The 17,023-nt window shown below is 36.9% G+C and overlaps 1 protein-coding gene across 1 annotated transcript in view; it reads left to right on the top strand.

The window, feature by feature from the left end:
* Positions 1-853: 853 nt before the first annotated feature.
* Positions 854-17,023, top strand: part of ebf2 (EBF transcription factor 2) — a 28,450-nt gene continuing 12,280 nt past the window's right edge. The window contains exons 1-6 of the mRNA XM_055200864.2: positions 854-1,676; positions 3,502-3,658; positions 4,042-4,099; positions 4,719-4,774; positions 4,883-4,956; positions 5,930-5,998. Of these exons, the coding sequence (XP_055056839.2) occupies positions 1,546-1,676; positions 3,502-3,658; positions 4,042-4,099; positions 4,719-4,774; positions 4,883-4,956; positions 5,930-5,998 (545 nt within the window). The 5' untranslated portion in view covers positions 854-1,545. The remainder of the gene's footprint in view (positions 1,677-3,501; positions 3,659-4,041; positions 4,100-4,718; positions 4,775-4,882; positions 4,957-5,929; positions 5,999-17,023) is intronic.

Below are 17,023 nucleotides of genomic sequence, written 5' to 3'. Positions count from 1 at the left end.
TTTGCTTTGGTTAATGACTAGGCGTGTTTGCCTATTCACGACTCCCCTTGGAGAGACATGCGTCCACCACAATTACAGATAAAATATTTATTGTTTTTATCATTCCGCCAAATATCTAATATAGGCACATAACGAAGCGTAAAGAGCTCTCCAGATTTTTAATAAAATATTTCGCACGTATAGTAGGCTGATCACCCAGTCAATGGACAATCTGTTAAAAAAATTACAAGAAAAATTACAGAAGTTACGCAATATATATCGGCTAGTGGACGAACGCGCAAATTTGATAGTGACGCTTTTAGTTAATCAGAAAGCGTTACAGAGCGCGCATGGATTCCGCAACAGGTCATATAATAGGGTGAACAGCTGACTCCGGGCGTGCTGGCAGATGGTTGGTATAAGCCGGGTGGTGGTGGTGTGCACAGGGGGGTTTCACTTATTGTTTAGTTATTTGAGCCCCACGCACAGACAATGACCCCATCCAGCAGCCAGAAAGGATGGAAAAGCCGCTCCTCATCGAGCATGCGCTAAACGAGAGAGGAAATGGTCTAAAAAAAGTTGAGAAAAATCTCATTGTTTTGGCCGTCTGCTGCGTCTGCGCCCGCAGATGTCAGATGAAACTCATTTAAAATTCGTTTTCTTTGTAATGGATACTTTTACTTTGTAAATTTAAAACCAACATGCAATAGTAGTTATAATGTTGGATATGTTTTAGTTTTTAAAATCATTTTATCTGTAGCAAAAAAAAACCCGACATGATCCTGTCCTATCCAAGATTTATTATTAATATATTGTATTATGAATATAAATACGCATTTTTATGTATTTGATACATTTATTTCTGCAATCTGTATTTTAGAGAAATCGTTATTAATAATGTTTATTTTTATTATTTTTGGTTTATGTGTTCACAATGCAGTTATACAGTAAAAGCATATGTTAAAATGTTAAACCAACAAACTGTGAGTTATCGCCATAAGTCTAAAATCAGACGTCAGGAAATCGACCTCAAGCGGGACGCCTTTCTTTACAAATACGGATTTGCCCCTCCTCTTTCTTCAGCTTTGCCAGTGCAACCCATTTATTCCCTATGTCCCAAAAGACTCCGGCTGCATCATCACGTTCTCATGGTTTTAAAGATCCCCATCCACAGCATCCTCACCATTTACAATCTGTGCAGCGCTTAACCTCCAGTCGCGAGCCTCTTGTGGATGTATATCGTGTTTATTTTCTCTGCTGAGTGGATGCATTTCTAGAAATAGCCTACACCTGCAGAGAAATACAAATCTTTGGGAATTTAATGTTGCTCCGGTTGAACAGGTGAGCGCACGAAGGTACTTCAACAATGAATGGTTCTCCAAACAGGACACATATACGCCAAGAAAGCAGCTTTTCAATCAACTTATGAAAATAATTACGGAGGACATCGCAGATATTTTGGAAAATCTTCTTTGACGGGATAAACTGAGTAAAACTTGACAGTTTGTTGAAGTCTTTCTGTCGTTTTGCACAGGAGGTTACCTTGTCCTGTCGATTTTGTTTTAAATGTTTGGAAGTCACGATCACCCGGACAGAAACATCACCGGATCGAAAGTGCAAACTTTTGAAGAAATGGATTCTGTTCGTTCTTGGGTGCGAAATGTCGGCGTTATTGATGCAAACAATGCGGCACAGAGGTACTTACCCTTTTCTAATTTGAATGAAGTCTTTCTTAAAATAAAGGTGATAAAAAGCTTCTTCAGAGTTTCTAGAAGAACAATTTTCTTCTACAAAAAACTTTTAGTCAAATGTTCTTTAAAGATTAATATTTTCTTATAGGTTTAGTCTGTAGAAACCACTATAAAGAACCTTTTAGTAACAGAAAGGTTTTCTGGATGTTAAAAAGTTCTTCATGGAACCAGACAAAGAACCTTTTCCATACATTTGTTTTTAGTTTGTAAAGACTAAAATCAGATAATTTCCCAATTAATGCATCTGCTTACAACACAGATGTTAAAGTAATTTATTTACCATACAGAAAAACAGTAGCTATTAAGTGTCAATCAAGCATAGCATTTTAATGCACCTTGTGCGCAACGTAAAATTATTAGCGCTATTATCCTATTTCCGCGCGCCTCTTTGATATTACATTTAAAGTATATTTTTTGAGCAGTATTATACACTTGCAGTCTTGATAATAATACAGCAACAGGTCAATGTTTTTGTGTGTAAATTGACACCGGAGGTGAATAACATCAGGGTTCAGTTAGACACGAGGCTCAGCTCGCCTTCTGTCCCGCACTGAGTGGCTGAAGGTGAGGGAGTCACGAGCCGAATGAAAGACACTAAACAAAACAAGACAATACAACAAAACCCTCGCTGTCACGCGGCAATTCACACATTAATAATGTTATCTTAAGACGCTCGTGCTCGTCATTTCAACGGCGATTGTTGGGCGTTTTTCTTCATTGCACATTTGCCATTATTTCAAAGTTTTTCTGTTATAGAAAGTTGAACTAGACCTACTTTATCAGTCAAATATTCTTTACACAAAACCAATAATCGTATTAAAATAATGAAATAAAATAAAAACCGGCAAACATTTAAATTGTGGTGGTTGTTATGTTTAAAACTGCTCTCTGTCAGGCTGTTTCCACATTTAGAAATCGAGGGTTAATCAAACAGCTTTATTAACTAAAATACATCATGTTAAAAACTGAAACATACATATTTCAATCGGATTCAAACTATAGTATTAAACAGTTTATTTGGGCGGTTCAACAAGTGTAGCCTAATTTATTAAAGTTTCGACGTTTTATGATATTATGATACGATTTTTACAGATTTGTCAAATATTTAACATGTGAAGGTTTACAATAACAACAAAACACCTTCCAATCAATTTCATTGAAAGCTACTAATAAACAGATTAACCATTAAATTATGTAAACCTATATTTATAAAAACCTATATATAATACATAACTTTAAAGAGCTTTAGATTATACTGACGCTTTATCTGTATAAAACAAGAATAACATGACTTAAAATACACAATAATTACATGCTTATTGAATTATTTTGACATAGAGGCTTGTTATGAAGACTAGGCTACATGTTTGCATGCTTTATATAAAAGTTATAGAAAATCATCAGCCATGTTAATGGTAAAAATCATTCAGTATATGAAAACTAAACCAACAGTGTCAATCAAGTTTCTGATAAGGCATACAGTCAGTCTTGCATAAAATAACAACAACAGTAAATCTCAACTGTAAAGTATACAATATGTTGTTTAACGTAAACTTGTATGGGTTTTGTGTACGATTTAATGAAGTAACAACTAACAACTCTGTGACAGTCCATTCACAGAAAGAGATTTTTATCTCCATATGTAGATGAGTGTAGCTGTTCTTTATCACCACATCTATGCATTCATTCATGTTGGGTTTATGGAGTGTCAAGCTATGTGAATTGTGAATGCAGTGTGTAAATAAATGAAGTGTTTGTTGTTTGCCCACAGTGGAGTGTCTTTATCCCGTGCTCACTTTGAAAAGCAGCCTCCATCCAACCTCAGAAAATCCAACTTCTTTCATTTTGTGCTGGCACTCTATGATCGTAATGGACAGCCTGTTGAAGTGGAGAGGACGGCGTTTGTTGACTTTGTGGAGCAGGATAAGGTATATTTTACAGCATGTTTCACACTGAAAAAAATCATATGTCCAGCTAGTATATGAATGAATAAACTGAATTACTTCAATTCTTATTCAATGTCGTTGGCGTTTTTTTAGAAGCAAGTTTAATTTTAGGTTAGAGATGTAAAAAAAAGACTTAACAGAGGTGTTGGTTCCTTGTTTTTTCTTGGAAAGATGCTTGTCTTGATAAAACCTAATGCAGGTTCTTAAAATTAAAAGAAAAGCAGTACCAGTTATGAAGTGTTTAAAGCACATCTTACAGTAATGTGTTTGGCAATGCTTAATCTGTAATGTATGTTATTGCTATTTTGAATATTGCATCATCATCATCAGATTTTTTGTTCTTTATGTTTGTCTTTTTGGAACAGACGGGAGAAAAGACCAACAATGGGACTCATTACAAACTTCAGCTCCTCTATAGTAATGGTATGTTCCTCTCTTCTGTTTGTCTACATCTATGCCTATAGTCTGTATCAAAAATTCCACATTTAAAATGTTTTTTCTTTTCGAAAAGTGCTATTTTTACATACAATATTGTTTACTTAAAGGTGCAGTGTGTAACTTTTATAACAATCTCTTGACAGAAATGCAATATAAAATACATAACTATATTATCAGTGGTGTATAAAGACATTTCATAATGAAGTGTTATGTTTTTATTACCTTCGAATGAGACGTTTTTATCTACATACACAGAGCTTCCCCTTACATGGAAGTCGCCATTTTGTTTCTACAGAAGCCCTTAATGGACAAACTTTTTTTACTAAGTCTTCTCCAACAATGACATGGTTGTCCGGTGGCAGCTACTGTAGCTTCTCTATGCATTTCGGTGAACGGTGGACTGAACGTTGGTTGCAATTTGCAGCCTTACCACTAGATGTACTAAAATTTACACACTGCACCTTTAAGTATCTTGAACCCATGACTTTTCCCTGCTAATGCAGTGATCTACCAGATAAGCTACATGAGCGCTGTTTTTATCTGATATGAAGTTATGTTCCGTGTCATCAGTCAGGCATCAAGTCTTTTGTGTGTTTGTTCACAGGTGTTCGCACAGAACAAGACCTTTATGCACGTCTCATTGATTCGGTCACTAAACAGGTAAAGACCCTTCAGATTCTGTTTCCAGGCCTTCAAAGCACAAAAAACATCTTGAGTGTTTTGCTGTGTAATGTGACTCGATTTAAACTCTTGTTCTTCATGGTTTAGCCCATATCATATGAAGGACAGAACAAGAATCCAGAAATGTGCCGTGTTCTGCTGACTCACGAGGTCATGTGCAGGTGAGCTAATCCAACAAATGCAGCAATGCACAGGGCCTACTAAAAACTAAAGAAAAAAGGGTAATTGTAAAGTGCATGCACCCGTATTGTTTTATTCAAAAGGGACACTGGTCGACAAACAGCCAGTCCAACTTTCCATAATTCTTAAAGTTTTCAAGTAAAATAATAAGAGAAAGGACAGCACTGCTACGTCAACATTGTGTAGAAAGCAATGCCACTCATGCACTATGTCACCCATGCATTATATCAATATCTAAATAGAGGTTTGCATGACATTTCAGTCATTTTCAGGGTGCATTGCTTTTTCTTTCATCTTTACTGTAAACCTGCAATCATGCATCACAGAGAAATGCATTATGGGCATATTGATAAGCGAACAGGACCATATCACATTGAAGAGAATATAAAGCAGCTGGCCTAAGAAAAGAAGGACAGCAAGTGTCACAGGAGACAGAAAGGACAGGGGGTGTGCGGTGACCTCAGGCGTGAGGACAGCATCAGGGAGGGCAGAGGGGGAGTCAAAACGGGCTCTGCCCCCATTGTGTAGCCAGCAGATGCCCGAGTGGGCGCTCACAGCTGGTTAATAACGGAGCTGATGGGGAAGGGGGTGCGTAGGGCAGGCGACACAGCTGGGGAGTGACTCTGTCTGACGGGGGATTGCGGGGTAGGGCAAAATAGAAAGCATATAGGCAGATGGCCAGGGGTGGGGGGGCACTTTTGTTATGCTGGTGGTGCTGGGGAGGAGGAGGGGAGGTTGCGCACAGACAGAAGGGTCCTATGATGGTGCGTGTGTGTGTGTTGTCTTTGTGTACGCTCATGTGTTTGTGTGTGTGTGTAGGTGAGCAGGGGTTGAGCTTGATCATTCACAATCAATGACAGATTGCTGGTCTGCCTCTGAGGCCCTTAATTATGTAAGTTGTAGTGATGACACACCGCAAATCTTTACCGTTCTGTTCTCTATTTTGATACGCAGTCGCTGTTGTGAGAAAAAAAGCTGTGGGAATCGCAACGAGACACCATCTGACCCTGTTATCATTGACAGGTAAGTCCAACAGTTTTTTTAACAAGCGAAAAATGCCACATTTGAGATTTGGTTGATTGAAGGCAAAGTTGAGATCTCAGTTCGATTTATGAGCGAGTCTGTCATGTTGGGTTTCGAGATTGTTGCCTCATCAGCATCAGTTTCTTGTTTACATGTTTCGCCTACCACACCCTAAACACAACTCTTTAGTCTTAAATATCTGCCATATGTGAGATTTTTAGTGTCTCAGAACCTGATCTCTCTCTTTTAGTTTAACTGTAATGCAACTCATACACAGATCTGTCTTTTTTATCTCTCTCTCCGCTTGTTCAAGCTAACAGTGTTTACAAAGCGTCTCTGAGGATCTTTCTCAAAAGCGGAAAAAATGAGCCGTCATCTCTCAAATTTTTCCCAGAATTCCTGTGCACCACAGCTGGTTTTTTGATTCTTTACTCGTTTTCTCTTCTATTTTCCTCTCTCTCTTTCTCCTTATTATTTGCTAAATTCCCCAAACAAGGCCAGACTTACCCAAAGGTTCAATAAAACCAAAAGCATCCGTTTTTGGTATCGACAGATGTTATTTCTGTAGGCAAACACAGCATAGATGTCTTTAAAATGACTTAAACTAAGAGTGCATATATTATAATTCAAGTGCCAAAAATGTATATAGATAAAATTGAATAGAGCTTACATTGGTATAGATTAGCACCCATCTCTTGTAAGTCAAGAAAGATAATGTTTTTAAACAAGCATGCTGGTAAGGGAGTGTAATACTAAAATAATACTAATGTATATTAATACTATAATAGCCTATTTCTTTTTGGCAAGCCTTAAAATCCAATGTTCTTCTTACTCTACCACCTACAACCTTTAGCCTAATATTGATATAATTAGTCAGGCCCATCAGGACACCCGCAGTACATATGGGAATTGAACTCCCATAGCACCTACAGCCCCCTCCTTTTTTAATCTGTGTCCGTTTTGTATGGACCTGCTGCTCGGTCTGTCTCTCCCCTATCCTCCCCCTTTCTGACCCCCGTCCCAGCTAATCCTGTTATTAGTGAAAGGAGAGAGAATGGCACTCAGCTGATCCTCAAGGAGGATTTGGTCACATTATGTTGCTCACAACTTTTCCCGGATGGCACAGATTGGTGTGATATTGATATTGCATAGTTGATTCTAAAAATGGCCAAAATATGTAGCCTAGCTGTCACTGGCGCTGTACTTTTTTTTTTAAAAAACACAGCTTTGCACCTTAAGAGTTCATATTAGCAGCTCAGAGGTACAAATTGGTACCAAAAGAGCTTATTAGTATCTTAAAGGTACATTGTAAAATGATGTCAAATCAACATAATATTTTATGTTATTTTAACTTAACAAATTAAGTTAAACAAGTTCAACTTGTAATTATAATTTATGTAAATTTATCAAAAGTCAAAACTTAAAACAGTAGCTAGTTTTAACCTTAAGCTGCATTTTTTTACATATTGGTACCAAATGTATACATAAATGTTCCTAATGGCACATATTAGGACCTTTTAAAAGGGTATTGCCCCTTTGACAGCTGCACTGTAAAAAATACTTTGCTGCCTTAAAGTTTTTTGTTGAATCGACTCGGATTTACAAGTAATTTCAACTTACTATTATTTATCTTGACTAGAGATAAGTTGTTATAACTTATAAAATTAAGTTGACTTTTCTCAACTATATTTTATAAGTTGTGACAACTCATCTCTGTTCAGATGACTTGTTAATCTGAGTTGATTTAACAAAAAATGTTAAGGCAGCAAAGCATTTTTACAGTGGGGTACATATTTTGACATTTTTTTCCAACAGTGTATATTATGAAAGTGTCAAGAAAATGTGTACTTGCATCTGGTGTCCGTCCAGACTTTAGCTTTCATACACTTACAAGACAACATTAGACAGCAGATTGTTGTGAGATTGTTGTGAGAATGTCGTCATTTATTTTGAAGTAACTGATGAGGACAGGAATGAAAGGTGAAGTGACAACTAAATTGAGCTGTCACTTCATCTTAAACTTACACAAAATAATACACCTAAAATGGGTTTGTAAAATCTGTAGAGACATTGTTGTTGTATGGAAGGTTAGTAAATTCAATGTCTCCTCATTACAATACATCTGAGAGTCTCCTGTATAATCTCAGTAATAAATTCTCCTTGAGTACCATCTGGAGGGTTAGCAGGTCAGTACTGAGATCAATACAGGAATGGATGTTACCAATGGGGGTTGAGAATTGGGAATCAATACCTTGCAATATCTCTCTAATTGATTGTTTTTTCCGGTGGGTTGTGTAAAAACAAAGGAGCCGATAATCAAACTAATCAATATAATATAATTTTGTCAATACTTGGCCTTGTAACATCCCCACATACACGCACCTTAAAGGGACACTCCACTTTATTTGAAAATGTGCTCATTTTCCAGCTCCCCTAGAGTAAAACGTTTTGGAATCCATTGAGCTGATCGCTGGTTCTGGTGCTACCACTTTTAGCATAGCTTAGCATAATTCATTGAATCTGATTAGACCATTAGCATCGCGCAAGACATAACCAAAGAGTTTCAATATTTTTCCTAATTAAAACTTGACTCTTCTGTAGTTACATCGTGTACTAAGACAGACGGAAAAATTAAAAGTTGCGATTTTCTAGGCAGATATGGTTAGGACTATACTCTCATTCTGGCGTAATAATCAAGGGCTTTGCTGCCGTAACATGGCTGCAGCAGATGCAATGATATTACACAGCGCATTAAAATAGTCCCCTGCTATTAAAAGTAACCAAGGGGACTATTTTCGGGTAGTGCGTAATATCACTACGCGTGCTGCAGCCATGTTACAGCAGCAAAGTCCTTGATTATTACGCCAGTATGAGAGTATAGTTCCTAGCCATATCTGCCTAGAAAATTGCAACTTTTAATTTTCCGTCAGTCCTAGTACATGATGTAACTACAGAAAAGTCAAGTTTTAAATAGGAAACTCTACTTATATAGGAAAAATATTGAAACTCTTTGTTTATTTTTGAGTGCAATGCCAATGGTCCAATCAGATTCAACGGATCACGCCAAGCCATGCCAAAAGCGGCACCGCCAGACCCGGAGACCAGCTTAATGAATTCCAAAATGGTAAAAATCAAATGTTTAACTCTAGGGGAGCATATGAGCAGCATATTTTCAAAAAAGTGTCCCTTTAAGGAAATGACGAACTCTTAAATCTAAGCATTTAGGGCAAATGCTATACATGTTATAATGCTTTATATAAAGGTGCTTCACAATGCTATACCATTTTTGGTGGGCTTTCGACTACATCTAAATGTGGTTTAAAGTGGATGAGCTCAAAACTTTTACACCCTGTTTACACCTGTATTTAGCATCGTCCACTTGTGATCCGATCGACCAAAACCTGACCAAAACGCATCTTAATACCAGATGTAAACAGATACAGGCTGTTGTTTGCAGTAGGTGTTACTCAATAACACAGTAGCAGTATAAAATTTGGACTCTGCTTGTTTTGGGTATTTTGATGTAACTTTAAAATTTTTACATTTATTCCAGTAACAAACACATACAGTGTAGTTGAGCTACCACTCCCATGATTTGGTCAAATATATTAAATATTTTAATGTAACCCGATACTAAAACAACCCTGCATTTTTTGTGTATAAATGAAACTGGTGCACTGAATTTGATTTGGGTTTAAAGGAAAATATGGATTTGGAAAATATGCATTTTTCTTTGGTTGTTTTCTGAAGCAAGTAAAAGATGCCTGCTTTAAACAAACCATTGATCGTGAATGCCCTGATTGTAATATTTGCACAGTGGCAGAAACGGTAGCATCTTTTCCCTTTCACTGGCTAATGCATTTACTTTTTTTGTACATGAAATCATTCATGATGTAAAGATCATTCTATAAAAATTTAATCTTTATATCTTTAACATGACTGAGTAAGAACCAGTCAAAGATTGAAATCGATGCTCCTAATCTCATTATTAGATTATTATAATCTGGATTTCACAGGCGGGGTCACATATTTATGCTCTGCCTGTGTGTGTTTGAGAAGTCACTGGAGCTTGACTGCTTAAATTTCACTAATGAGTGATGCCCACCCCCCCTTCATGGTCCCCCGGCCCCTCTGTTTGTTTATTTGTGTGTCTGCTCAGCAGTAATCTGGCGGATGATGGTCTCCTGATAAATCCCTTAACATATTTTTTTAGGATTTAGGATGCATTTCTCAGAACAGAAATCTGAGTCGACTAATCTAATATCAGAGAAGATTTTTAAGAGAGATCATTGTGTGTGTGTGATGAATGTGCAGGACTCAGTGCAAGGTGAGAGTTGACGAGACCATTGACAGCTTCTCAGCAGGCCTGCTGTGAGCCGTGTCAGTGTCTCTCCTCCCTTCATCCTTTCCAGCACAGTTTCCCCCTCTGCTTTCCTCCTGTCTGCATGTGTGCACATTTGCTCCGGATTAGGCACGGACATTATGTTACAGCACCTCTGAACGATCCCATACCAACATCTTCACGTATTGTCTCATTCGGTTTTCTTTTATCACACAGCATCTGTTAAGCAGAACTGTATTGATATTCAGCCCCGGAAAGCGTTACACTTTTAGATATTAAGTCACTGGCACGCGTTATATTTTTAGTGAATACATTGCGGTGGTCTTCCTTACATCTACACTTTTAATACTAGCCATCCAAACAAGGCAAAATTTGGACCGTCAGTGACGTCTAACCATAGCCCCCCCAAATTTAAGTAAATAAATAAAAGCAATGTAATTACTATTGATTGCTTAAATTAGGGAATATCAGACATCTCACAAGTTATTTTGGCAGAAACGACGTGTAACCAAATTGAAGTTTATTTTGGTTAGAAGTGGATTAATCATAGCCGGACTATATCAGGTCTATAGTTACATAGATGGTAAAATGACGACCATTGCTTGCTGAGTAGTGATCATAAATAGATTTGCATTTGAAGACGACATGCGTGGTGAAAGTTACAGCAAGGGTGCGGTGATGCACCATTTTATTTTTGCAGAAACAGGGCCTTAAATTTCAAACATAAACTTTACAGCTAATTGTGCTGTTTCGTTCGTTATTTGTGAAAAAATAGTCTCTTTCATTTCTCTTTTTCTTATACCGTATGTTTCCCCGCTCTCTTCTCTAAACTCGTGTGAAGTTTTTGGTTGAAGACGTTCGGTTGAGTGACTGGTGGCATCCTCCGTCTCTCCACCCCCCTCACCATCCTCAATTTGGAAACAGATGTTGTTTGTCAGATCCTATCATTAGTGGCTAATTAAGCAGACATCTCTTCTTCTCTTCTCCTGTCTGCCAGGCTCTTATTCATGCGGAGAGCCCTGCCTTTGTTTACCCACACTGATGAAGGCTTCTGCACACATTTCATTCGCTGTCTTCTGCATTGTTCACATCAATCTGTACTTAAATAGTCACACTTGGTTGGAGAGTGTGGAGCATTTAAACAAAATAATGCATAAAAAGTTCCTCTGGCGATATTTGATGACTTAGAATGACATCTACCAATAGCAATGGATACAGAAAGTTTTGCTTTTTAATCCTTGTTTCAAATGATTATGGCGTGAAATTGTATGTATTTTGATGTGCTTTTGATTGACAGGATATAATCTGCCTGTTTATAATCTGATAGTGAGGAAAAATTGTTTTATCTGCCGATATCGACTAAAGGGCGATATATCAGTGCATCCACACATATATTGTATACCTCTGAACCAGGAATGCATTTTGAGTTTATGCATTACAAATAGAAAATGAAAGTCTTTGTTTTTTATTGGTAGATAAAATCATTAAAAAGTTGCCATTTTAAGAAAACTTAAACTTAAAGGGACATTCCACTTTTTAAAAAAATATACTCATCTTCCAGCTCCCATAGAGCTCTATCTTACACCCAGCGCAATGTGTGACACAAGTGTCTTTTGCTAGTTTCCACATTGCGCAATTATCATTTTCACGTTTAGCGCCACGTTGTTTAAATAGCAAATGCATTAGCGCCCCCTTTTGCGCCCATGGGCGTTCTAGTCTGAAAACGAGGTGTGTTCAGGCACATTGTTGGTGCGTTGCTATTTTGAGGCCACTACAAAAAAACAACATAATCCAACAAAAACCTGGTCTAAAGTCTAAAGTCAATGGCGCAATATGTTTTTTTGTTATTTAAAGAGAGCATTAGTAAGATGCGGCTATAAACGGGACGACAACGGGAGTTTGCTTATCACATACATGAATGCGCAGCAGCACAAAACGTTTTTAAATATGAAAGATTAAAGGATTGAATGTAAAAGATTATTATTGAGTCTCTTGGACATAAATGAGGACTAATTATGAGACGTAAGAAGGCGCAAAGAGCTGCTTCACCTGTAGCCTGGTAAGTAAATAAATGCTTTGCTTTAAACAAATGCATCTGTTTTTAAATGTTTTTTTAAATGCTACCTCACGGATTTATTGTATATGATGACTCTGTACCTGTGGATATGGTGAGATGAGAAACATTTTTAAGTAATGCTTAAAAAAAACTCATTACGTTGTCCAAGTGCTGAAACGTGCGGATAGCCGTTTGGAAATTCTTTATCTCCTGTTTGTTACAAATAGTATTTTTAGAGTACAAACCTTTTCTTACATACTTGTAAATTATTTTTTTTAAAGCCATACATTTAAAGCAATTAAAAGCCTGCTTTTTTACTTCCATGACTAAAAGAAAATGGGTTTTAAAGGTTTTAATAAAAAAATAACAATTTCAAAAAACAAGTGAAAAACAACACAATTATTTAACATTAATCTTAAACTGGGGATCTTCTTCCTCCCCTTAGTTTTTCAGTTTACAAAGTTCGTCATCTAAATAGGGATTAGACATAGCGCCAGAGCAACAGACTCTCATTGTTTTATTGCACGTTACACCCAAAATACTCCCATTACTCATTAAAAAAATAGAACCAACCCTTTTCGACCATTCGCTCGGCTCACAAACCATTTTTCCCGTTGTTAAATTAGCAAAAGTGGATTCGGACACGCCCATTTAGACAATGCGCTGTACGCTTTAGACAATGCCTTAGATTGTTAAAATAGGGCCTCTAGAGATAAACATTTGATTTTTACAATCCATTCAGCTGATCTCCGGGTCTGGCACTACCACTTTTAGCATAGCTTAGAACAATCCTTTGAATCTGATGAGACCATTAGCATCGTGCTAAAAAATGACCAAAGAATTTTGATTTTTTCCTATTTAAAACTTGACTCTTCTGTAGTTACATTGTGTACTTTGCAGCAGGCGTAGTGATATTACACACTGCCCGAAAATAGTCCCCTGGCATTGAAAGTTACTAAGGGGACTATTTTCGGCTGAAGCGTAATATCATTGCGCCTTCTGCAGCCATGTTACAGCTGCAAAGTCCTGGATTATTACGCCAGAATAAGAGTATAGTTCCTTCCCATATCGGCCTAGAAAATCACAACTTTTTAGTACATGATGTAACTACAGAAGAGTCAAGTTTTAAATAGGAAAAATATCGAAACTCTGGTTATTTTTTAGCATGATGCTAATGGTCTAATCAGATTCAATGGATTGTGCTAAGCTATGCTAAAAGTGGTACCGCCAGACCCGGAGATCAGCTGAATGGATTCCAAAACGGTTAAAATCAAATGTTTAACTCTAGGACAGCTGGAAAATTAGTTTTTATTATAAAAAGTGTATTGTCCCTTTAAAAAGAGAGTTTGTACAGTTAATATACTCTCTGCGGGTTAGTAGCAGTTTTAATAATGCATTGTTATTAAAAAGTCTTGTAAAGAATCCATCAGTGTCTATTAGGAAAAGCTTTTATTTTTCTTAGTTGTGGAGGTGAGTGTGAAAGGTCTCGGTGTGGTATGTGAAGACGGAGGTATTGGTTTTTGGAGCCGCTGTGTGTGTGCCCTGTTAGCGGGGTCAGAGGTTGGGAACGTGCCCTGTTAACCCCTCGACCAGTCTGGCCCCAAGTCTGCCAAGGGATTTTGAGAACCCAGGGTATTTATGACTGCCCCCAACTAACCCCTGCTACCCAACACCTCCAAGAGTCGTCCCCCACAATCCTTTCCGACAACACTGCCAGTCAACGGAAAGCGATCCATTTATTCTCATGCAACAATGGGATTCTGCAATTATCATTCAGTTTCAGGTTTAGTTGAACGTTTTATTTCTCATAAACAAATGTCCAGCATCTTATGAAGTTGTATTATTGATAACGGTGAAATAATTCGGTGTACATCTCCTCGCTTACACACATGTGGTGTACAGTTGTTGAAGTGTTACCGCTGAAGCTTGTCAGTGTTTCGATACCGCACATCTGGTTTCCTAATTTTCCTCCATCCCTCCGCCCCCCCCACGCTCCATGTCATGACACTGTTTTGTTTTTCTTAGATGGGTGGGAGGGTGTGAGATAGACAAGAGGAAATACTGATGAATGATGGTCCTGAATCTAAAATATCAGCATTCCCGCTCTTACCCTTTATTTCTTTGTTTCGGTGTTATTTAAAAATAACTATGACTGTAATATGTTTTATTGAGTAACAGTTTATTATTTGGGATTATGCTAATATATAAAGAAATTATTGTGTGATATTTTAATAAGTAAGTAAATTTTAATCGTAGTAGCTATGCTGTTTTATGATTCATTCATAGATTTTCAATACGAGAAGCGAAATAATTATGAATAATAATGAATACCTGCTTAACAGGTATATGTACAATATTGTTCAAAATAAATACAAATTTTGAATTATTTGACAAGATAATACCATCATCTGCCCTAAAGTAATATTTGCCTGATCGTCTTTAAAATGCATAATAATAATTAAAATTTTAACAATATATCTCAATTTTTATGTACACAATCCATCTACTTACTGTACATCTAATGACTCTTGATATACCTTGCATCTACATGTTTATATGATCAGTATGAGTAATATCTCTCTAACATAAAGCCAGACACGTGCTTTAAGTTCTACCTCCTCAACACGTAGTTGATATAGGTGGCCAATAAAGGAAAAGTTTTTTATGACCAATGGATGCTAGGAAGAATGCTTAACAAAGATCCAAAGAGCCAAAACATCTCATGTGCTTTCATGTGACAGTCCACAAATTCATGTTCTTTCATAAGTTATAAGTTTTCTTTTATAAGTTTAAAGCCATTTGGATTAAACCATTTTTGGGGTATTCCAGCAAGCCATTTTTCTACTTTTCGGGATAAGCAAGTTGTCACCTTCAGAAGACGACAGCCCCTTGCCGGGCGGCTCGTGTGCGGTGTTGAGAAACAGAGCAGATGCACACAAAGCCCTCTGAGAGGTCTGCACAGAGACGCCCCACTGAGACGCTGGGCAAACTGACCCCACTTTTAAGATGAGGGCCTGTCTTTTGTCTGTATTTCTTAACCAGTGATTCTGATCGAGGAATCAAGAGCTGTGCTAACGTAGATTGATTTGTGTGGCGATATCTGCAAAAACAGTCATCTGCTTTGATATACAAATATTAACGTTGTAAAAGCGTTGATTTTAGGTTGCATCCAAAAATATTGTTCCAGGAACGTGCAGGGATGTTATATTTAAACAAAAATAACTTACACAAAAGATTTCCTTATGGTTATAATTAGGTTATTTTTGCAACCATAAAACAATGTCCCCAGAACGTCTTGGGAACCAACAATTGTTGGACTGAAAAAAATTTGACTGATTTATTCTAAAAAAACAACAACGTACACATAACATTTCCTTATGGTTATAATTAGTTTATTTTTTTGCAACCATAAAACAACGTCCCCAGAACGTCTTGGGAACCAACAATTGTTGGACTGAAAAAATTTGACTGATTTATTCTAAAAAAAAAAAAACTTACACAAAACATTTCCTTATGGTTATAATTAGGTTATTTTTTGCAACCTTAAAACAACATCCCCACAACGTCTTGGGAACCAACAATTGTTGGACTGAAAAAAAGTGACATATTTATTAAAAAAAAGATAAACAAAAAACTGTAAAATACTGATCTATGTTTAAGAGAGGGTTCATTTTAGTGATAAAACGTTGCATTAAATTGACTTGCTTAAAGGGATTAGTCCCCCAAAAATAAAAACTCATCATTCACTCACCTTCATGTTGTTACAAACCTTTACAAATTTTTTGTTCCGCTGAACACAAAGGAAGATATTTTGAGCAATTTTGTAACCAACCCTTTTTCAAGCACCATTGACTTTCATAGGATTTTGTTTTCCTACTATGGAAGTCAATGGTGCTCCTGCTGCTTGATTACAAGTATTTGATTACTTTGTGTTCAGCAGAACAAGGAAATTTATACAGGTTTGAGGGTGATTAAATAATGATAAAAGCAACATGATCTCACATTAATTTGTGTTATAGTCACGAAAAATTTGATTAATTTATTTGTGTCCATGGCACGAAATTCATTTTTTTCATGCCTTGAGCACGACTGTCTATTTTGTGTCATTCAGCACGAATTTCTATCAATAGTTTTTCGTGACTGTGGCACAATTTTCTTTTTCGTGTCATTTTATGTATTGTTTTCAAAAATTTTCTCCTACAATAAATCATTGTCGCTTGGGGTTGGGGTTAGATTTGGGGTTTTGGTTAAGATGGAATTTTATGTATTGGTTTTTACATGTTTTTCTTCCGCTTTTAAAACTATTTTCACCTGCAGTTGGGGTTAGATTTGGAGATTGGGTTAGGATGTACTTTTATGCATTGGTTCTACATGTTTTTCTTCCGATTTTAAAACTATTTTCGCCTGGGGTTGGGGTTAGAGTTGGGGTTTGGTTTAGGATGTCTGAAATGTAACAGAAAGTGATTCTAACCCCAACCCCAAGCGTCAATAGTAAGAAAATAAGAAAAAACAACGAAAAAACAACAAATGAAATGACACAAAAAGTAAGTCGTACCATGCACAGACACAGAAAACTATTTATAGAAATTTGTGCGACTGACACGAAATAGACATTTGTGCTCAAGGC

The sequence above is a fragment of the Misgurnus anguillicaudatus genome, chromosome 22 (genome assembly GCF_027580225.2).
Source record: "Misgurnus anguillicaudatus chromosome 22, ASM2758022v2, whole genome shotgun sequence".
NCBI lineage: Eukaryota > Metazoa > Chordata > Actinopteri > Cypriniformes > Cobitidae > Misgurnus > Misgurnus anguillicaudatus.
The sequence above is the reverse complement of the archived record's forward strand: the minus strand, read 5'-3'. Positions and strand labels throughout refer to the sequence as shown.